This window comes from Tachyglossus aculeatus, chromosome 3 (assembly GCF_015852505.1).
Source record: "Tachyglossus aculeatus isolate mTacAcu1 chromosome 3, mTacAcu1.pri, whole genome shotgun sequence".
Taxonomy (NCBI): Eukaryota; Metazoa; Chordata; class Mammalia; order Monotremata; family Tachyglossidae; genus Tachyglossus; species Tachyglossus aculeatus.
This window is the reverse complement of record NC_052068.1, coordinates 19,162,751-19,186,629: the sequence shown is the minus strand read 5'-3', so window position 1 is coordinate 19,186,629 and position 23,879 is coordinate 19,162,751. Positions and strand designations below refer to the sequence as shown.

Below are 23,879 nucleotides of genomic sequence, written 5' to 3'. Positions count from 1 at the left end.
AAATAGAATAGTAAATCTGTACAAGTAAAATAAATAGAGTAATAAATCTGTACAAACATATACAGGTGCTGTGGGGAGGGGAAGGAGGTAGGGCTGGGGGGATGGGGAGGAGGAGATGAAAAAAGGGGGCTCAGTCTGGGAAGGCCTCCTGGAGGAGGTGAGCTCTCAGTAGGGCTTTGAAGGGAGGAAGAGAGCTAGCTTGGCGGATTTGTGGAGGGAGGGCATTCCAGGCCAGGGGAAGGGCCAAGTCACACAGCTGCTAAGCAGTGGAGCAGGGATTTGAACCCACGACCTATGACTCTCAAGTCCATGCTCTTGTCACTAAGCCAGACTGCTTCCTTGGATAAGATAATACTAAGTACTTAGTATTCATTCATTCATTCAATTGTATTTATTGAGCACTTACTGTGTGCAGAGCACTGTACTAAGCGCTTGGGAAACACAAGTTGGCAACACATAGAGATGGTCCCTACCCAACAGTGGGCTCGCAGTCTAGAAGGGGGTGACAGACAACAAAACAAAACATATTAACAAAATAAAATAAATAGAATAAATCTGTACAAATAAAATAGAGTAATAAATGCGTACAAACATATGTACATATATACAGGTGCTGTGAGGAGGGGAAGGAGGTAAGGTGGGAGGGATGGGGAGGAGGAGGAAGGGGAGAGGAAGGAGGGGGCTCAGTCTGGGAAGGCCTGCTGGAGGAGGTGAGCTCTCAGTAGGGCCTTGAAGGGAACTTTGCAAACAGTAAGAGCTCAATAAATATGAATGAATAATAATAATAATAATAATAATAGCATTTGTTAAGCACTTACTATGTACAAAGCACTGTTCTAAGTGCTGGGGGGATACAAAGTGATCAGGTTGTCCCACGTGGGGCTCACAGTCATCATCCCCATTTTACAGATGAGGTAACTGAGGCTCTGAGAAGTTAAATGACTTGCCCAAGGTCACACAGCAGACATGTGGCAGAACCAGGATTCGAACCCATGACCCCAGACTCCAAAGCCCGTGCTTTTTCCAGGGAAAAGTTCCATTGTGTGTTTGTGTGTGAGTGTGTGTGTGTCTGTCCTATGTAATCCCATTGGGCTTAACTTCCACACCCTTGAAAATATGACATTTGAACACTAAATACCAAGACCTGAATACAATGCAGAACTCTTTGCCTTCTCAGTGCCCTGTTCACTGCGAAGCATTGTGGTCTAGAGGAAAGAATAATGGCCTAGGAGTCTGAGGACCTGGGCTCTAATCCTAGCTCTGTCAAAAGCTTGCTGTATGACCTTAGGCAAGTCACTTAACTTCTCTGTGCTCAGTGGAAAGAGCCTGGGCTTTGGAGTCAGAGGTCATGGGTTCGAATCCTGGCTCCGCCACATGTCTGCTGTGTGACCTTGGGCAAGTCACTTAACTTCTCGGAGCCTCAGTTACCTCATCTGTAAAATGGGGATGATGACTGTGAGCCCCACGCGGGACAACCTGATCACCTTGTATTTCCCCCAAGTGCTTAGAACAGTGCTTTGCACATAGTAAGTGCTTAACAAATTCCATCATCATTATTATTATTATTATTATTATTATTATTATTATTCTAAGCACAGTATAGATTTATTACTCTATTTATTTTACTTGTACATATTTACTATTCCATTTATTTTGTTAATGATGTGCTTATAGCCATTTGTTCTGACGATTTTGACACCTGTCTACATATTTTGTTCTGTTGTCTGTCTCCCCCTTCTAGACTGTGAGCCTGATGTTGGGTAGGGACCGTCTCTATACGTTGCTGACTTGTACTTCCCAAGCGCTTAGTACAGCGCTCTGCACACAGTAAGCGCTCAATAAATACGATTGATGATGAAGCGCTGAGTACAGTAAGCGCTCAATAAATATGATTGAATGAATGAATGAATGAGGATTGAGACTGTGATCCTCACGTGGGACAGGGACTGTGTCCAAACCGATTTGCTTGTGTCCACCTCAGTGCCTGGCACATAGTAAACGCTTAACAAATACAATGATTGTTACACTAGAACAGAATTAACAGACACATTTCCTTCCCCTAAGAAACTTTCAGTCTAGAGGCGTCATGGGGGTGTTTACCAGCCATGTTAGCGACCCGTGATCAAAGCCCCTAACCCCCATCCTTGGAGATTGTCCCTGAGCGGAATGAACTTGTGGTGTGCACAAAGGACTTCCTCCCTTTGCCCTCAGTGGCGTGTTAGCCAGATGGTACAACAGGAGTTCTCAGGCCGGACGGAAGCCACAAAATGAGGAGCCGTCTGCCCACGCCCACAACAAATATGGTTTAGAGATTCAGAGGGTTTCCCACATTTTCTCCCCCGACAAACTCATTAGAATAGGCAGTCAGTCAACTGAGCATATACTATATGCAGAGCACCGTACTAAGGGCTTGGGAGAATACACTGTATCAGATTCATTCCCTGAGCTTACAGTCTAGAGGGGGAGATAGACATTAATATAAATAAAGAAATTGCAGATAAAATGGAGGGAAGCTTCTTTGCTTGCAACAGGTAGACCATCGGCGGGTCCAGTGGGCTACGGAGTGAGTCTCTTTCCTTCTCTTCCTCAGGTTGACTCTTACGATGTGACGGTGACTGAGGAACTGGGTGAGATCCAGCTCATTAAAATCGAAAAGCGAAAGTACTGGCTTCATGACGACTGGTACCTTAAGTACATCACCCTGAAAACTCCCTACGGGGACTACGTCGAGTTCCCCTGCTACCGCTGGTTCACCGGAGAGGGGGAGATTATCCTGCGGGATGGCAAAGGTGAGGCCCGAATCGCTCATTCCAGGAGAACGGCTCCATCGCACCATTCATTCATTCAATTGTATTTATTGAGCGCTTACTGTGTGCAGAGCACTGTACTAAGAGCTTGGGAAGTACAAGTTGGCAACATATAGCGATGCTCCCTACCCAACAACGGGCTCACAGTCTAGAAGCGGGACTCTGATTTGCTCCCTTTGTTCTTCCCCTCTCCCAGCCCCACGGCAATTATGTTCGTATTTGTCACATTCATTTCTATTATTGTCTGTCTCCCCCACACTAGACTGTAATAATAATAATAATAATAATTATGTTATTTGTTAAGCACTTAACTATGTGCTAGGCACCGTACTGAGTGCTGGAGTGGATACAAGCAGACCGGGTTGGACACAGTCCCTGTCCCAAATCGGGTTCACAGTCTCAATCCCCATTTTACAGATGAGGTAACTGAGGCACAGAGAAGTGAAGTGACTTGCCCAAGGTCAGCAGCCGAGTGGCGGAGCCGGGATTATAACCCATGACCACCTGACGTCCAGGCCCGTGCTCTATCCACTATGTCGTGCTGCTTCTCTAAGCTAGTTACGGGCGGGGATTGTGTGTGTTTATTGTTGTCCTCTCCCAAGTGCTTAGTACAGTGCTCTGCACATAGTAAGTGCTCAATACATATGATTGAATGAATGGGTGGGCGAAGGAAAGGGAGAGCATTCAGCACGCTGTCGTAGTTATTGTGAGAATAATAATAACAGTGATAATAACTGTGGTATTTCTTAAGCACTTCCTATGTGCCAGGCACTGTACTAAGTGCTGGAGCGGACACAAGCAAATGAGGCTGGACATGGGCAGCGTGGCTCAGTGGAAAGAGCCCGGGCTTTGGAGTCAAAGGTCATGGGTTCAAATCCCGGCTCCGCCAACTGTCAGCTGCGTGACTTTGGGCAAGTCACTTAACTTCTCTGGGCCTCAGTTCCCTCATCTGTAAAATGGGGATTAAGACTGTGAGCCCCCCATGGGACAACCTGATCTCCTTGTAACCTCCCCATCATAATGCCATCATTATTATTCTTATTATTGTTAAGCGCTTACTATATGTCAAGCACTGCTCCAAGTGCCAGGGTCTTGTCTTATGCTGTCAAGTCGTCTCCGAGCCATAGTGGCATCACGCACACATCTCTCTCAGAATGCCCCGCTCTCCATCTGCAATCGTTCTGGTAGTGGATCTGTAGAGTTTTCTTGGTAAAAATATGGAAGTGGTTTACCACTGCCTCCTTCCACGCAGTAAACTTGAGTCTCCGCCCTCGACTCTCTCCCATGCTGCTGCTGCCCAGTCTTGACTTGACACGTCTTGACTTGTAGCAGATTGCCTTCCATTCATTCATTCAATCATATTTATTGAGCGCTTACTGTGTGCAGAGCACCGTACTAAGAGCTTGACTGGCTAGCCACTGGCCAAGCTAGGAATGGAACGGGTATCAATCAATCAATCGATCGTATTTATTGAGTGCTTACTGTGTGCGGAGCACTGTACTAAGCGCTTGGGAAGTACAAGTTGGCAACACATAGAGACAGACTCTCCCGCCCTTAGTTGAGACTGGTAGAGGACTGAAAATTCTCCAGGTGCCACCCTGAGAGGGTAAGTGCCTGGGCAGCTACCAGTTAATCGGATTGGACACAGTCCCTGTAATACTTGAGGCTCACAGTCTAAGTAGGAAGAAGAACAGGAATTGAATCTTCATTTTTATAGGGGGGAAACTATGGCCCAGAGAATCAATTAATCAATCAGTGGCATTTATTGGGTGCTTACTGCATGCAGAGCACTGTACTAAGTGCTTGTGAGACCCACAGCCCCAGATCACCACTACTGTCCGCCTCCTTCCTTCTTTCATTCATTCATTCATTCAATCGTATTTATTGAGCGCTTACTGTGTGCAGAGAACTGTACTAAGCTCTTGGGAAGTACAAGTTGGCAACATATAGAGACGGTCCCTACCCAACAGCAGGCTCACAGTCTAGAAGGGGGAGACAAAGAACAAAACAAAACATATTACAAAATAAAATAAATAGAATAAATATGTACAAATAAAATAAATAAAAAGAGTAATAAATAGGTACAAACATATATACATATATACAGGTGGTGTGGGGAGGGGAAGGAGGTAAGGTGGGAGGGATGGGGAGGGGAAGAATGGGGAGAGGAAAGAGAGGGCTGGTAGAGGACTGAAAACTCTCCAGGTACGACCCTGAGAGGGTAAGTGCCTGGGCAGAAATGGGTTAATCAGGTTGGACACAGTCCCTGTAATACTTGAGGCTCACAGTTTAAGTAAGAAGAAGAACAGGAATTGAAACTTCATTTTTATAGGGGGGAACCTATGGCCCAGAGAATCAATTAATCAATCAGTGGTATTTATTGGGTGCTTACTGCGTGCAGAGCACTGTACTAAGCGCTTGTGAGACCCACAGCCCCAGATCACCTCTACTGTCCGCCTCCTTCCTTCTTGCGCTCAAGCTGCGGAGAGCTGCTGGCAGAAATCTAAACTTGAGGCAAACCTTGTCCTCTTGAAGTTTGTCCTTTCTTGCCTTAACTCTGCCCTCTTCTCTGCCCGGGAAAACCATTTCTCTTCCCTTATTGACACCCATGCCCATCATCCTCGTCAGTTGTTCTGGACATTTAACTCCCTCCTCAGGCCCCCCGTCCCTCCCACTCCCCCATCCCTCAGGTGCAACGATCTGGCCACCTACTTCATGAGGAAAACTAACACCATCAGGTCTGAGCTCTCCCAAATTACCGCCCCCACATACACTCCATCCCCCCTCCTCGTGACCCCCTCTTTTACTTTCCCATCCTTCCCAGCAATATCCTTAGAGGAGATCTCCTACCTCCTCTCAAGTGCCACCCCCTCCAGACCCTACTCCCTCCCACCTTATAAAAACCTTCACCCCCCTCCCCCCGCCCCTCCTTAACTTCCATCTTCAACTACTCACACTACCATGGTTTCTTCCCTCTGCCTTCAAACATGTCCATGTCTCACCCATTCTAAAAAACCCCTTCAGTTATCGCCCTATCTCCTTACTACCCTTCCTTTTAAAACTCCTGGAGTGAGTCATCTATACCTGCGGTCTCAAATTCCTCTCCTCCAACTTCTCCTGGATCCTCTCCAGTCTGGCTTCCGTCGCCTCCACTCCACTGAAACTGCCCTCTGAAAAGTCACCAATGACCTCCTTCTTGCCAAATCCAACAACTCCTACTCCATCCTAATTCTCCTCGACCTCCCAGCTGCCTTTGATACTGTCGACCATCCCTTTCTCCTCAACACGTTATCCAACCTTGGCTTCACTGACTTCATCCCCTCCTGGTTCTCCTCATCTCTCTGGCCATTCATTCTCAGTCTCCTTCACAGGCTCCTCCTCCCCCTCCCATCCCCTTACTGCAGGGGTTCCTCAAGGGTCAGTTCTTGGTCCCCTTCTATTTTCCAGCTACACTAACTCCCTTGGTGAACTCATTCGCTCCCATGGCTTCAGCTATCATCTTTGCGGATGATAACCAAATCTACATCTCCTCCCCTGTTCTCTCTCCCTCCCTCCAGGCTCACATCTTCTCCTGACTTCAGTACATCTCTACTTGGCTTCCTTTCCTCCACCTAAAACTCAACACCTAAGACTTACCTCCTTATCTTCTCTCCCAAACCCTATCCTCTCCCTGACTTTCCTGTCATTGTGTAAGGCATGACCCCTCTCCCCATCTCACAAGCCCACCCTTGGTGTCATCCTTGACTCCGCTGTCTTTCATAAGCCCGCAACCTTGGTTTCATCCTTGACTCTGCTCTCTCATTCACCCCACACATACAATCTTTCACAAAGACTGCCAATCTCACCTTCACAACATCGCCAAGATCCGCCCTTTCCTCTCCATCCAAACCACTACCTTGTTGTTACAATCACTTATCCTATCCCAACTGTATTACTGCATCATCATCCTTTCTGACCTCCCAAACTCCTATCTCTCCCTATTTCAATCCATACTTCATTCTGCTGCTCGGATTAGCTTCCTACAGAAATGCTCTGGGCATGTCACCCCCTCTCCTCAAAACCCTCCAGTGGTTGCCCATCAACCTCCGTATCAAGCAAAAACTCCTCACTATTGGCTTCAAAGCTCTCCATCCCCTCGCCCCCTCCTACCTCACCTCCCTTCTCTCCTTCTACAGCCCAGCCCGCACACTCCACTCCTCTGCCTCTACCTTCCTCACTGGGCCTCGTTCTCGCCTGTCCCATCATTGACCCCTGGTCCACGTCCTACCCCTGGCCTAGAATGCCCTCCCTCCTCAAATCCACCAAACACACTTCCCCCCTCAAAGCCCACTAAAGGCTCATCTCCTCCAAGAGGCCTTCCCAGACTAAGCTCCCCTTTTCTTCAGCTCCCCCTCCCCTTTCCGTCTCCCTGACTCACTCCCTTTGCTCTACCCCTCTCCCCACCCAACAACACGTGTATATATGTACATATCTATAATTCTATTTATGTATATTAATGCCTGTTTACTTGTTTAGATGTATATATATCTATAATTCTATTTATAGTGATGCTATTGATGCCTGTTAACTTGTTTTCATGCCTGTCTCCCCCTTTCTAGAATGTAAGCCCATTGTGGGCAGGGATTGTCTCTCTAGTGATGAGTTGTACTTTCCAAGCGCTTAGTACAATGCTGTGCACACAGTAAGTGCTCATTCACAGTAAGTGAATGAATGACTGAATGAATGAACAACAGAAGTAGCAGGCACATTCCCTGTCCAGAACGAGCTTACAGGGTAGAGGGGGAGAAAGACATTAATATAAATAAATAATTAATAACATATTAATTTAAACATATGTACATAGTTTCAAGGTTAATTTAAAGATATGTACATAAGTACTGTGGGGTTGAGGGTGGGGCAAATATCAAATGTCAAAATGTCCACAGAGCCAAGTGCATAGATGACACAGAAGGGAGAGCGAGCCGGGAAAAAGCGGACTTAATCAGAGAAGGCCTCATGGACGTAAATATGAATAAATACATAATTTATAATATATAATTTATAGATGTGTACATAAGTGCTGTGGGGTTGAGGGGTGAATTAAATATCAAATGTCCAAAGGTCACAGATCCAAGTGCATAGATGATGCAGAAGGGCGAGTGAACTGGAGAAAAGTGGGGTTAATCAGGGAAGGCTTCTTGGAAGTGAAATGACTTACCCAAGGTCACAAAACAGGCAAGTGGCAGAGCAGGATTAGAACTTAGGTCTTCTGACTCCAGGCCTGTGCTATTTCCACCAAGCCACCCTGCTTCCCACTCTAGCCTTCCACTGTTTTTCGGAGCGTCTTGCCCTGCCCTGTCCCTGAGCAAAGTCAGTGATATGAAGCATAAGAAGACATAGCCCTCACAGTGCTCTGCACAAAGGAAGCGCTCAATAAACACCAGTAATCAAGACTCCGAGGGCTCAGGAATCCAAAACCGCAGTGCAGGGCAGTCACCACTGCATTGATGGTATCCTGGTCCTTCTTTAGGGTGGGCAAAGGAGAGAAAGGAGTATCCACCATCAGCAGACCACACATTTGATTGGTTTTTCCAAAAGCGGTGATGGGTTGCACTAAGTCATCCACTCCCTTGCCCGGTTGGAAGGGCAGCATGTCTGGTCTGTGGCATTTGGCACCAAACCTTTAAGTAAAACCTCTTCAGCGGCTGTGCACTTGAAATGTGAAAGCCATCGCTGGCTCTCTGGCTGATTGAAACAAAGATTAGAAGGTGTCATAGTCAACACCAATGGTACTTATTGAGCATCTGATGTGAGCAGAACACTGTACACTAACAAAACTCCTCATCTTCCCTGTCCTCCCCCTGGCTTTCCCGTCACTGTAGTTGGCACCACCATCCTTCCTGTCTCACAAGCCTGTAGGTTGGCGTTATCCTTGACACCTCTCTCTCATTCAACCCAAATATTCAATCTATCACTAAATCCTGTCAGTTTGACCTTCACAACATCACTAAAATCTGCCCTTTCCTCTCCATCCAAATTGTTACAACATTAATGAGAAGCAGCGTGGCTTAGTAGAAAGAGCCCGGGCTTGGTAGTCAGAGGTCGTGAGTTCTAATCCCGGCTCTGCCACTTGTCAGCTGTGTGACTTTGGGCAAGTCACTTAACGTCTCGCTGCCTCTTTTACCTCATCTGTAAAATGGGGATTAATACTGTGAGCCCCTCATGGGACAACCTGAGAACTTTGTATCTCCCCCAAGAACTTAGAACCGTTCTTGGCACATAGTAAGCACTTAATGAATACCATTATTAGTATTAATCCAATCACTTATCCTATTCCACCTTGATTACCGTAACAACCTCCTTGTTGATCTCCCAGTCTCCTGTCTCTCTCCACTCCAGTCCATACTCCACTCTGCTAACCAGATCATTTTTCTATAAAAATGTTCAGGCCACGTTTCCCCACTCCTCAAGAACCTCCAGTGGTTGCCTATCCACCTCCACATCAAACAGAAACTCCTCACCATTAGCTTTAAAGCACTCAATCCCCTTGCTCCCACCTTTCTCACTTCGCTACTCTCCCACTGCAACCCAGCCTGTAAACTTTGCTCCTCTAATGTTAACCTTCTCACTCTACCTTGATCTTGTCTTTCTCCACTGACCTCTCACCCTCATCCTGCCTCTGGCCTGGAATACTTTCCCTCCTCATATCCAACAATTACTCTCCCCCCTTCAAAGCCTTACTGAAGACACATCTCCTCCAAAAGGCCTTCCGTGACTTAAGCTCTCTTTTCCTTTTCTTCAGCTCCGTTCCGGGTTGCCCTGACTTGCTCCCTTTATTTAGCCTTCCTCCCAGCCCCACAACCCCTATATACATATCTGTAATTTATTTATTCATTTATAGTAATGTCTGTCTCCTCCTCTAGACTGTATACTCCCCATGGGTAGGGAAGGTGTCTGTTATATTGTCATAGTGCACTCTCCCAGCGCTTAATACATTGCTCTGCACACAGTAAGTGCTCAATAAATATGACTGACTGACTACTATGAGCTCAGGGTAGTATAATAGAAGTAAGAGACACAGACCCTGCCCTCCAGGACATTACAATCTAATGGAAGGGACAGGCAGACACAAATTATTTGCAAGTAGAGGGAGCAGGGAGAAGATCTAGGTTGCCTGTTTCTTGCTAAAAGTAACAAATCACCCTATCAAAGGTCACCAATAATCTTCTTTCTAAATTCAATGTCCTCTGCTCAATCCTAATCCTCTCCAACCTCTCAGCTGCCTTCTAAACCGTCGACCACCCCCTCCTCTTGGGAACGTTATCCAACCTCAACTTCACTGAAACTGTCCCTCACCTGGTTCTCCTCCCCTCGCTCTGGGCCCTCATTCTCAGTTACGGTCTCCTCTTTTGCCTCCCATCCTACAACTGCAGGAGTCCCTCCAGGTTCAGTTCTGGATCCTCTTCTATTCTGTATCAACACCCACTCCCTTGGAGAATTCATTTGCTCCCATGGCTTCAACTACCACCTCCATGTAGATGATTCCCAAATCTACAGCTCCAGCCCTGATCTCTCTCCCTCTCTGCAGTCTCACATTTCCTCCTGCCTTCAAGACATCTCTACTTCAATGTCCCACCGACACCTTAATATGTCCAAAACAGAACTCCTTATTTTACCACCCAAGTCCTGTCCTCCCCTTGATTTTCCTGTCATTATAGACAGCCCCACCATCCTTCCTGTCTCACAAGCCTGAAACCTAATTGTTATCCTTGATGCCGCTCTCTCTCACTCAACACACATATTCAATCAATCACTAAATCCTGCCAGTTCAACCTTCACAAAATCACTAAAATCCACCCTTTCCTCTCAATTCAGACTGCTACCACATTAATCCAAGCACTTATTGATTCATTCATATTTATTGTATGCTTACTGTGTGCGTAAGAGCTTTTCCCACTAGGCCATGCTACTTCCCAGAAGTAAGACATGGTCACTGCCTCCAGGAGACAGACAGAAATGATTTACCAGTAGGCATAGTAGGAGGACGAAGAAGGATGTAATGGGAAGAAATACAAATGTTTCAGAATGAAAATAGTGAAATAAGTAATTGACTTTATAAATAAAATATTTGTAAATGCTGAGGAGAAGAATGAAATATAATAGTGGTGAAGGTGGTGTGGGATTTACCAGAGGAAGCACAGAAAACTTCCTGAAGGAAACGAGGTTTTAGGAGGGCGTTGAACATGGGAGTGCTGTAATTTGAAATTTAACTTTCCACAAGCTTAATAATAAAAGATTTCTATATTCATTATCACCATCCACAAATATTTCCTAAACCTTCATAATTTCACCTGACCCTGTAGCTCTGGGGGCATAGACTGTGTCTACCAGAGAAGCAGCATGGCTCAGTGGAAAAAGCACGGGCTTTGGGCTTTGGTCATGGGTTCAAATCCCGACTCCACCACTTGTCAACTGTGTGACTTTGGGCAAGTCACTTAACTTCTCTGGGCCTCAGTTCCCTCATCTGTAAAATGGGGATGAAGACTGTGAGCCCCACGAGGGACAACCTGATCACCTTGTAAATTCCCCAGCGCTTAGAACAGTGCTCTGCACATAGTAAGCACTTAATAAATGCCATTATTATTATTATTATTATTATTATTATTATTACCAAGAGAAGAAGCATGATGTAGTGGATACGGCATGGGGCTGGGAGTCAGAAGGTCATGGGTTCTAATTCTGGCTCCGCCACTTGTCAGCTGTGTGACCTTGGGGAAGTCACTTCACTTCTCTGGGCCTCAGTTACCTCATCTGTAAAATGGAGACTGAGACTGTGAACCCCACAGGGACAAGGACTGTGTCCATCCTGATTTCCTTGTATCCACCCCAGTGTTTAGTACAGTGCCTGGCACATAGTAAGCACTTAATAAATACCATCGTCTGTAAAATGGGGGTTAAGACCATGAGCCCCGTATGGGACAGGGACTGTAATACAGGTCTTCCTTCACATCCGCTCCGCTCCCTTCTGTCCATCCAAACTGCAACCATATTAATGCAAGCACATCCTATCCCACCTTGATTACTGTATCAGCCTCCTGGCTGACCTCCCTGCCTCCTTTCTCTCCCAACTCCAGTCCATACTCCACTCTGCTGCCCAGATCATCCAGACCACGTTTCTCTAATCCTCAAGAAACTCCAGTGGTTGCCCATCCACCTCCACATCGAACAAAAACTCCTCACCATTGGTTTTAAAGCAGTCAATCACCTTGCCCCCCTCTTACCTCACCTTGCTACACTCCTACTACAATCCAGCCCGCACACTTCGTTCCTCTAATGCTAACTTTCTTACTGTACCTTGATCTCGTCTATCTCGACCCTGAGTTCTTGCCCACATCCTGCTTCCCTCCTCATATCAGACAGAAAATTGATCTTCCCATCTTCAAAGCCTTTTTGAAGGCACATCTCCTCCAAGAAGCCTTTCCTGACTAAGCCCTCCTTTCCTCTTTTCCCATTCCATTCTGCATCGCCCTGACTTGTTCCCTTCATTCATCCTCCCTCCAAGCCCCACAGCACATATGTATAGATCTATTTATTTTTTTACATATATTAATGTCTGTTTCCCCCTCTAGATTGTGAACTCTTTTTGGGCAGGGAATGTATCTGTTTGTTGTTGTAGTGTACTCTCCCAAGCGCTTAGTACAGTGCTTTGCACACAGTAAGCACTCAATAAATACAACTGAATGAATGGGCTTGAATCTACTCCAATGGTGCTTGACACATAGTAAACACTTGACAAATACCATCATTACTCTGTTTACTATTAAAGGCTTTGAATCACTTCTCATTAAGGACGGTTTGAGTCTAAAACCATTTTCTTGGAATTCCTCTCCTTTCAAAACTAAAGGCCAAGGAAGAGTCCGGAATTGAGCTCCTGGGTCCCAAATCTCTGGTTCTCAGATCGCACAGGACAGCTCCTCTGCCAGCTGTTTGGGAGCCAGGGGGAAGCAAGTGAAACCCACAGACTCCCCAGATCCTCCGTGTAGATAAGATTAGTTAATGCTCTCCCATTTCCTCTTTCTCCTGAAGTCCAACCGACAGTGTCTGGCAGACTAGGAAGACAGAGTGATTTGTTTTCTGGCCTTGTTTCCCACATTTGTCTAGTTTTCTCTTTATTGTCTCCCAGCAAAGCTTCCCCGAGATGATCACTTCCATATGCTCAAACAGCACAGGCGCAACGAACTGGAAAATCGGCAGAAACTTTATCGGTGAGTTCATCACTCTCTGGTCACCCTCTCCTGCCCTGTCCCCCTGACCGACTGGTTGACTGACTGACCGAGGTGGGAGACAGAGAAAAAAATAATATTTACTAGTCATAGGAGCAAAAGAAGAAGAAGACAGGAAGTAGATGTCCACATTTTTTGAATGGCATTTCTTAAGTACTTACTTAAGGTAAGTAACCCAAAGTCACCTAGCAGACATGTGGTGGAGTTGGGATTAGAACCCAGGTCTTCCTGACTTAAAGGCTCGGACTTTTTCCACGAGGCCAGCTGCTTTTCTGATGGTTGAACATCTCCAGAAATCAAGCTAGGCAAGTTTCAACCACTGCTGGTTCACCATGAGGTGTGCTGGGGGGGAAATAGGAGGTTCACCTTGCTAAGAGTCACACCCCTGTTGAGCACCCCATAAATACATGAAGGAACGTGGCCTAGTGGAAAAAGGCCTAGACTGGGAGACATGGGTGCTAATCCTGGCTCTGCCACCTGCCTGTGGTGTGACCTTGGGTAAGTCATTTAACGTCTCTGTACCTCAGTTTCTTCATCTGTAAAATGGGAAATAAATACCAGTCCTCCCCCAACCCTTTGCCTATAAGTCCTGAAATAGGGATTGTGCCTTATCTGGCTGTATTGTCTCAACCCTAGTTGCTGGCACATAGTGAGGGAATGACCAATGCTATTATTATTATTATTATTATTATTATTATTAGCAGATGAAGAGGAAGTCAGTGGACAGCCACCTCCTTGCCTAGCCAAGTTGAAAAGTAGCCAGATTCCCTGCAGTGGCTCTCCCCCTTTATTAGCTGGTAAAGCTGGCTCCAGCTCAGCCCTGCCGGCCAAAATTTTGAGTCCTGCCCTTCTGCCACCAAGGGAAAACAGTAATAATGCTAATAATATATGGTATTTGTTAAGTGCTTACTATGTGCCAGGCACTGTGCTAAGCAGTGGGGTAGATGCAAGGTAATCCAGTTGGACACAGTCCCAAACTGGGGATCACACTCTTAATCCTCATTTTACAGATGAGGAGACTGAGGTCCAGAGAAGTGAAGTGACTTGCCCAAGGTCATACAAGTGGCAGAGCCAGAATTAGAATCCAGGTCCTTCTAACTCTCAGGCCCAGGCTCTATCCACTAGGCCATGCTGCTTCTCCATCAGTGCATGTCTGTCTCCCACGAGAAGCAGCAAGGCCTGGTGGAAACAGCTTCGGCCTGGGGGCCAGAGGACATGAGTTCTAGTCCTGGCTCTGCTACTTCTGTGCTGTAGGACCTTGGACAAGTCACTTCACTTCTCTGTGCCTCAGATCCCTTATGTGTAAATGGAGATTAAGATTTAGGTGGAGACAGGGACAAACCCGATTACCTCATGTCTACCCAAGCTCTTAGTACAGTGCTTGTCTCATGGTAAGAACTTAACACAAACCATAAAAAAATGCTTAGTACAGTGCACCACCCTCCAATGGGTGCTTAGCACATGCTGGTTAGTCTTCCTTCACTTCACTTCTCTGTGCCTTAGTTACCTCATCTGTAAAATGGGGATTGAGACTGTGAGCCCCAGCTGGGACAGGGACTGTGTCCAACCCAATTTGCTTGTATCGACCCAGCGCTTAGTACAGTGCCTGGCACCATATTAAGCACTTATTATTATTATTATTGTTCCTCTTAATATCTTGGGGAACCCTTCCTTAGTGTAGTGGTTTAGACTTTAGGGATCCAAGACTCCTGTTTCAATAACTAGGTCCTGGTCGTATTATGCCTCAAGAATTTCTAGACTTGCATCTCCGCAAGTAGCTACTTCCATCACAAAAAGAGATCACACTTTTCACAGCAGAGAGATGAACCTTGCCAGCTGGAAAATTACAATTAGTTCTAACACCACCTGTAAAACTTTTGAAAGACCCCAAATTCACTAGTTTTGGATGAGTCCTGAGCACCTGCCATTTGTCAGAATGCACACTTTTTACCTCTCTCCTCTTTTCTTTCAGCATTTGCTGTTTTTTCCCCTATATTTTTCAGGTCAGGCTCTTGTTTCCTTGCTTCTTCCTCACATCTGCTGATTTCAGTGGCTTCCTCCTTTGGGGTTGGTTTTTGTCCAGACTCCCTTCCCTCCTTCCCCTTTATGTCTTCAGTCCGGAAACTAGGCTTTTGCCCTGTTTGCAAAATCCTAGAATTTCCTTTTTGGGGGGTTTTACTGTAAGGTCCCTGGCTACAGATTTGGTGCTTTGAAATAAAGCCACAAAAGGAGATGAATTGAGCCAACCAGTGAGTCAGAAATCCAATGCTTTCAGCTGGCATTGCCAATCTCCTTGAGTGAAATTACAGTGAACTGTGTGGTACATTCACATTTCACTGCCAAACACTTTTCTCTTGTAATTAACATTGGAGCATTCCAGGGAATCCTAATGATAATAATAATAATAATTGTGGCATTTGTTAAGTGCTTACTATGTGCCAGGCAAGTGCTGGGGTAGATAGATTCAAGGCAATTGGGTGGGACACAGTCCCTGTCCCACGTGGGGCTCACAGTCTTAATCCCCATTTTCCAGATGAGGTAACTGAGGCACAGAGAAGTAAAGTGATTTGCCCAAGGTCACACAGAAGACATGTAGTGGGGCTGGGATTAGAACCCAGGACCTTCTGACTCTCAGGTATCCTGCTCTATCCACTAAGCCATGCTGCTTCTCTGAATCTTGCCATTGTCCACATCATTCTCAGCACCATCAGTGGTATTTATTGAGCACTTACAAGGTGTAGAGCACTGTACTAATATATGTTTGTACGTATTTATTACTCTATTTATTTATTTATTTTATTTGTACATGTTTATTCTATTTATTTTATTTTGTTAATATGTTTTGTTTTGCTGTTCATCTCCCCCTTCTAGACTGTGAGCCCGCTGTTGGGTAGGGACCGTCTCTATATGTCGCCAAATTGGACTTCCCCAGCACTTAGTACAGTGCTCTGCACACAGTAAGCGCTCAATAAATACGATTGAATGAATGAATGAATGAATGAATACTAAGTGCTTGGGACAGTACAATAAACCAGAGTTGGTAGGCACGTTCCCTGCCCAACAGGAGCTTACATCTAGAGGGGGAGTTGGTCCCTGATATAAATAAATGAATCATGGGTATGTACCTAAATTCTGTGGAGCTGAGTGAAGGGTGAATAAAGGATGCAAATCCAAGGGCAATGCGGAAGGGAGTGGGAGAAGAGGAAATGAGGATTTAGTCAGAAAGACCCATCTCCACAAGAGACCTTCCTTACTAAGCCCTCCTTTCCGCTTCTCCCACTCCCTTCTGCTTCGCCTTGACTTACTCCCTTTATTCATCCCCCCACCCAGCCCCACAGCACTTATGTCCATATCTGTCATTTATTATTTATATTAATGTCTGTCTTCCCCTCTAGACTGTAAGCATTTTGAGGGCAGTGAGTGGGTCAGTTTATTTTTCATTCATTCATTCATTTAATCGTATTTATTGAGCACTTACTGTGTGCAGAGCACTGTACTAAGCGCTTGGGAAGTACAAGTTGGCAACAGATAGAGACGGTCTCTACCCAACAACGGGCTCACAGTCTAGAAGAGGGAGACAGAGAACAAAACAAAACATATGGGCAGGTGTCTGGTCATCAGAATAAATAGAGGTAAAGCTAGATAATAATAATAATAATAATAATGATAGTAATAATAATAGTAATAATGGCATTTATTAAGCACTTACTATGTGCAAAGCATTGTTCTAAGCCCTGGGGGGGGGGGGGGGGGTTACAAGGTGATCAGGTTGTCCCTCGGAGGGTTCACAGTCTTAATCCCCATTTTACAGATGAAGTACTGAGGCACAGAGAAGTTGTGACTTGCCCAAAGTCACACAGCTGACAATTGGTGGAGCTGGGGTTTGAACCCATGACCTCTGACTCCAAAGCCCGTGCTCTTTCCAATGAGCCATGCTGCTTCTGATAATAATAATAATAATAATGATGGCATTTGTTAAGCACTTACTCTGTGCAAAGCACTGTTCTAAGCGCTGGGGGGATACAAGGTGATCAGGTTGTCCCACGTGGGGCTCACAGTCTTAATCCCCATTTTCCAGATGAGATCACTGAGGCACAGAGAAGTTAAGTGACTTGCCCAAGGTCACACAGCAGACACGTGGAGCAAAATAAATAGAATAGTAGATATGTACAAGTAAAATAGAGTAATAAATCTGTACAAACATGTATACAGGTGCTGTGGGGAGGGGAAGGAAGTGGGGGGGATGAGGAGGAGGAGAGGAAAAAGGAGGCTTAGTCTGTATTGCATTGTAATGTACTCTCCTGAGTGCTTAGTATAGTGCTCTGCACACAGTAAGCGCTCAGTAAATACGATGGACTGACTGTTTGACTGACTGAAAGGATTCTTGGAGGCTACAGTGTTCAGAGGAGGGAGTCAGTCCTCTCTGTTCCAGACAGCATCCTTCCGGGCATTTAGCCTAGGATGGCAGTATCTTGCTCCACTGAAGTGTTTGCCCCTTGCGATTCAGTTCCATTGACTACTAGCACCAGGAACAATGCTAACCTACTTATTGATCTTCAACCTCATCTATCTCACCCCTGAGCTCTCCTCCATGCCCTGCCTCTGGCCTGGAATGGCCTCCCTCTCTATATCCGGTAGATGATCACTCTCTCCACCTTCAAAGCCTTACTGAAAAAACAGAAACAATGTGGCTCAGTGGAAAGAGCCCGGGCTTTGGAGTCAGAGGTCATGGGTTCATTCATTCATTCATTCAATCATATTTATTAAGTGCTTACTGTGTGCAGAGCACTGTACTAAGCGCTTGGGAAGTACAAGTTGGCAACATATAGAGACGGTCTCTACCCAACAGTGGGCTCACAGTCTAGAACAGTCTTGAACAGGTTCAAATGCCAGCTCTGCTGTCAGCTGTGTGACTTTGGGCAAGTCACTTCACTTCTCTGGGCCTCAGTTACCTCATCCGTAAAATGGGGATTAAGACTGTGAGCCCCCCGTGGGACAACCTGTTCGCCTCGTAACCTCCCCAGTGCTTAGAACAGTGCTTTGCACATAGTAAGCGCTTAACAAATACCATCATTTTTGTTATTATTATTGAAGGCCCATCTCTGCCGAGGAGCCTTCCCTGACTAAGCCCTCATTTCCTCTTCTCCTACTCCCTTCTGCATTGGCCCTGCACTTAGATTTGCACCCTTTATTCACCCCACGCTCAGCCCCACAGTACTTATGTACCGAGCCATAATTGATTTGAATATTTGTCTCCCTCTAGACTGTAAGCTCACTGTGGGCAGGGAATGTATCTATTATATTGCCATATTGTACTCTCCCAAGCGTTTAGTGCAATGCTCTGCACACAGTAAGAGATCAATAAATACAGCTGAGGGATTGACTACCCCTCTAGACTGTAAGCTCCCTGTGAGCAGGGAAAATGTCTACCAACTCAGTTGTATTCTCCCAAGAGCTCAGTATAATGATCTGCACATGGTAAGCACCCAGTAAATATGATTGATTGGTAGGTAACCATATCATTTATGGAATGCTTACTAGGTGCCTCCCATGCCATGAGAAATGTCCAGAGGAAAACTCTGTACTAAATCATCATCAATCGTATTTATTGAGCGCTTACTATGTGCAGAGCACTGTACTAAATGCTTGGGAAAGTACAACAGCTGGCCAAAACACGTTCCCTGCCCAAAAAGAGCGTGCTTTCTAAAGAAGATGGCAGATATAGGGATATTTAGAGAAGCAGCGTGGTTCAGTGGAAAAGAGCACGGACTTTGGAGTCAGAGGTCATGGGTTCAAATCCTGGCTCCGCCAATTTTCAGCTGTGTGACTTTGGGCAAGTCACTTAACTTCTCTATGCTTCAGTTACTTCATCTGTAAAATGGGGATTAAGACTGTGAGCCCCCCATGAGACAACCGATCACTTGTAATCTCCCCAGTGCTTAGAAAAGTGCTTTGCACATAGTAAGCACTTAATAAATGCCATTATTATTATTATTATTATTATTTATAAATCAAGCGGACAGATTAAGTAATTAAAGGCAATAATAATCATGTTGGTGGTATGTAATAAGAGCTTGCTGTATACCAAGCAGTGGCTAAATTAAAAATCCCTGTTCCTAAATCCTTCTCCCACACTGTGGACTGGGGATGTGTCTGTTTATTGTTATATTACACTGTCCCAAGCATTTAGTACAATGCTTTGCACAAAGTAAGCGCTCCACAAATTCGATTGAGTGAACGAATGAATGTTAAGTGACTTGGCCCAGGTCACACGGCAGGCAAGGGGCAGAGCTCTTAGGTCAACGTGCTTGCTTCTAGGGCACAATCCGTAAGGACTACATGGTAAATTCCTCAGGACAGGGACTATTGTCTACTATGTTGTTCTCTCCCAAGCATTTAGCATTTAATGGGGAAGCAGCGTGGCTCAGTGGAAAGAGCACGGGCTTTGGAGTCAGAGGTCATTGGTTCAAATCCTGACTCCGCCACTTGTCAGCTGTGTGACTTTGGGCAAGTCACTTAACTTCTCTGTGCCTCAGTTACCTCATCTGTAAAATGGGGATTAAGACTGTGAGCCCCACGTGGGACAACCTGATCACCTTGTAAATGCCCCAGCTCTTAGAACAGTGCTTTGCAAATAGTAAGTGCATAACAAATGACATCATTATTATTAGAGAAGCAGCGTGGCTCAGTGGAAAGAGCACGGGCTTTGGAGTCAGAGGTCATGGGTTCAAATCCCGGCTCCGCCAATTGTCAGCTGTGTGACTTTGGGCAAGTCACTTCACTTCTCTGTGCCTCAGTTCCCTCATCTGCAAAATGGGGATTAAGACTGTGAGCCCCCCCATGGGACAACCTGATCACCTTGTAACCTCCCCAGCACTTAGAACAGTGCTTTGCACATAGTAAGCGCTTTATAAATGCCATCATTATCATTATTACTTTTAGACTGTGAGCCCACTGTTGGGTAGGGACTGTCTCTATATGTTGCCAACTTGTTCTTCCCAAGTGCTTAGTACAGTGCTCTGCACACAGTAAGCACTCAATAAATATGATTGATTGATTGATTTATTATTATTATTCAACGTGGGGGAGAGGTTGGTGGTGAGATAGATGAGATCTAGGTACAGTTAGCAGGTTGGCATTAGAGGAGTGAAATGTTTTTTATTATTCCCTCTCTGCTTTTCTAAATCTGGACCTGTTTGATCCTGGGGGTGAGCTTTCACTCTTCCTCTGCTCTCCACCCCAACCCCCCACCTTCACCCTCCACTTTCTCAACTGGCTCTGGCCCAACCAAGATGACAGACGGCACTTCCCATATCTTTAAAAATAGTCCAGACTCCAGCACAAAGGGCCGGAACTGTGGTCTTTTTTACTTTACTGCATTTCTTCTCCTCTTTACTCTCCCGCAGGGCCGGCGGAAACTAGCCTGTCAACTCTCATTTGAACCCGGGCCCCACCAGGGGCTCTTAAGGATTTTGTTTTTTTAATGGTATCTGTTAAGTGCTTACAATGTGCCAGGCTCTGTACTAAGCACTGGGGTGGATACAAGCAAATCAGGTTGGACACCGTCCATGGCCCACTTGGAACTCCCAGTCTTAATCCCCATTTTTCAGACGAGGTGGCTGAGGCACAGGGAAGTTAAGTGATTTACCTAAGGCCACTCAGCAGACAAGTGGCGGAGCCGGGATTAGAACCCATGACCTTCTCACTCCCAGGCTCGTAATCTATCCACTACACCTTCCCTCAAGGAGTTTGCAATCTAGTGGGGGAGGCAGACAAAAAAATCGTTCTACATAGGGAGGCAACGAAAGTCCGGTTGAGTGGGATTGGGGTGAATATCAAAGTACTTAGGGAGGGACAGACCCAAGCACTTAGTCGACACAGAGGGAGGGCGTAGAGGCTAGATTGTAGAATGTAATCCCGTCTCTGGACTGTAAACTCATTGTGGGCGGGGGATGTGTCTGTTTGTTATAGTGTACTCCCCCAAGCACCTAGTACAGTGCTTTACACACCATAAAATCTCAGTAAATTCTGTTGAATTGAATGAAAGGCTAGGGAAAAGAAAGATTAGTCAGGAAAGTCTTCCTGGAGGAGATGTGATTTTGGTAGGGCTTTGAAAATGGGGAGAATGGTGGTCTGTCAGAAATAATAATCATAATGGCATTTGTTAAGCATTTACTCTGTGCCAAGCACTGTTATTTCTAATCGCTGGAACAGAAAGAAGGTAATCGGGTTGTCCCATGTGGGGCTCACAGTCTTAGTCCCCGTTTTACAGATGAGGTTACTGAGGCACAGAGAAGTAAAGTGACTTATGCAAGGTCACACAACAGAAAAGTGGCAGAGCTGGGATTAAAACCCACATCCTCTTAACTCCCAAACCTGTGCTCTTGCCACTAAACCATGCTACTTCTCTACTAAGAAATGAAGGCAGGGGAGGGCAACTCCAGACCCAAGGGAAGATGTGGGCAAAGGGTTGGCAGCGAGAAAGACAAGATCAAGACACGGTAAGTTGGTTAGTGGTTTATAGTAGGAGGGATATGACAACACTCACCATCTCCGCCTTCTGTGGCTTTGTGGAGAGAGGAGGGAAGGAAAGCAGGCAATTTGGGGAAGAAATTATCTCATGGTGTTGCCTCTTACCGAAAGCATTGTGCAGGTCTCATATTCCGCTTTTTCGTCAGACCTCAGTAGCATATTTTCATGCTGAAGGTCTCTAGTTGTGGCATTTCTTCATGGTAGCGCTTAATAAATGCCATCATTATCATGGTAGAATTTCAGAGGCTAGTGAATTCTACGTCTTCTCAATCTCCGCTAGACTGTAGTTCCTTGAGAACAGGGATTGTTCTGCCAACTCTTTCATATTGCACTTTCACAGGTGCTTAGAGCAGTTTTATGCTAACAATAAGCGCTCAATTAATATGATTGTTCTATTGATAGGGTATCTGTTGCATGGAGTGCACTCTACTACTTCTCCAAGTCCAGGACAAAGTGTCTACATTCATAAGAATAATAATAACAATAAAATAATAATAGTATTTGTTAAGCATTTACTCTACACCAAGTGTTAGGGCAGAGATGAGGTAATCAGGTCCCACATGGGACTCACGGAGTAAGGAGAAGGGATTTTGTTTTGTTGTTTGTCTCCCCCTTCTAGACCATGAGCCCGTTGTTGGGTAGGGACCGTCTCTATCTGTTGCTGACTTGTACTTCCCAAGCGCTTAGTACAGTGTTCTGCACATAGAAGTTAAGTGACTTCCCCAAGATCATACAGCAGGGAAGTGGTCGGCTGGGATTACGAGGCAGGGCCTCTGATTCCCTGGCCCCTATTCTTTCCTTTAGGCCAGAAGCAGTATGGTGTAGAAAACCGGTATGGCCTAGTGGACAGAGCACAAGCCTGAGAGTCAGAAAGTCATGGGTTCTAACCCTGTCTCTTCCACTTGTCTGCTGTGTGACCTTGGGCGAGTTACTCTACTTCTCTGAGCCTCAGTTACCTCATCTGTAAAATGGGGATTGAGAGTGTGAGCCCCACATGGGACAGGGACTGTGTCCAAACCGATTTGCTTGTATCGGTTTGCTTTGCTTGAGAAGCGGCGTGGCTCACTGGAAAGAGCGCGGGCTTTGGAGTCAGAGGTCATGGTTTAAATCCCGGCTCCGCCAATTGCCCGCTGTGTGACTTTGGGCAAGTCACTTCACTTCTCTGTGCCTCAGTTCCCTCATCTGTAAAATGGGGATTGGGACTGTGAGCCCCGTGTGGGACAAGCTGATCACCTTGTAACCTCCCCAGCGCTTAGAACAGTGCTTTGCACATAGTAAGCGCTTAATAAATGCCATTATTATTATTATCTACCCAGTGCTTAGAACAATGCTTGGCACATAGTAAATGCTTAATAATAACAATTGTAATAATAACGGTATTTGTTAAGCGCTTACTATGTGCCAAACTCTGTTCTAAGTTCTGGGGGAGAAGCAAGCTAATCTGGTTGTCCCATGTGGGGCTCACAGTCTTCATCCCCATTTTACAGATGAGGTAACTGAGGCACAGAGAAGTTAAGTGACTTATCCAAGGTCACACGGCAGGCTTACCAAGTACTGTAATTATTATTATTATATTGCTTTTCCTGAACCGCATAGCATTGGCTGTATGTTAAAAAAATTAGGAAAATGAACTTAAATATCCCCCCTTCTTCCAGAATAGTGTTTCACTGCATGTGTGGATAGTACAGTGTAAGCTTCTGGAGGGTAGAGATCATGTCTACCAACTCTGCTGTATTGTACTCTCCCAAGTGCTTAGTACAGTACAGTACAGTACTTGTCCAAGCTCACAGAGCAGACAAGTGGCAGAGTCAGAATTGTTTTCCAGACCTGTGCGCCACCATTGTATTAGTTAATAATAATAATAATAATAATAATAACAATAATAATAATGATGATGGTATTTGTTAAGCGCCTACTCTGTGCCAAGCACTGTTCTAAGCACTGGGGTAGGTACAAGATAATCAGGTCAGATACAGTCCTTGTCCCACATGGGGCTTACACTCTTGCAGGTGGGGAGAGCAGTTATACAGGTGAGGAAACCGAGGCCTAGAAAAATGACTTGTCCATGTTCACACAGCAGGGAAGTGGTAGAGTCGGGATTAGAATCCAAGTTGTCAACTCCAAGGCCCATGCTTTTACCATTCATTCATTCAGTCGTATTTATTGAGCACTTACTGTGTGCAGAGCACTGTACTAAGCGCTTGAGAAGTACAAGTTGGCAACATATAGAGACGGTCCCTACCCAACAGTGGGCTCACACTCTAGAAGGGGGAGACAG

The 23,879-nt window shown here is 45.6% G+C and overlaps 1 protein-coding gene across 2 annotated transcripts in view; it reads left to right on the top strand.

Moving 5' to 3' along the window:
* The window catches only part of ALOX5 (arachidonate 5-lipoxygenase), a 98,477-nt gene that overhangs the window by 19,868 nt on the left and 54,730 nt on the right, over positions 1-23,879 (top strand). For both annotated transcript variants that reach the window (XM_038743804.1, XM_038743803.1), the window contains exons 2-3: positions 2,591-2,789; positions 12,970-13,051. In XM_038743804.1, coding sequence (XP_038599732.1) covers positions 2,591-2,789; positions 12,970-13,051 — 281 coding nt within the window. The remainder of the gene's footprint in view (positions 1-2,590; positions 2,790-12,969; positions 13,052-23,879) is intronic.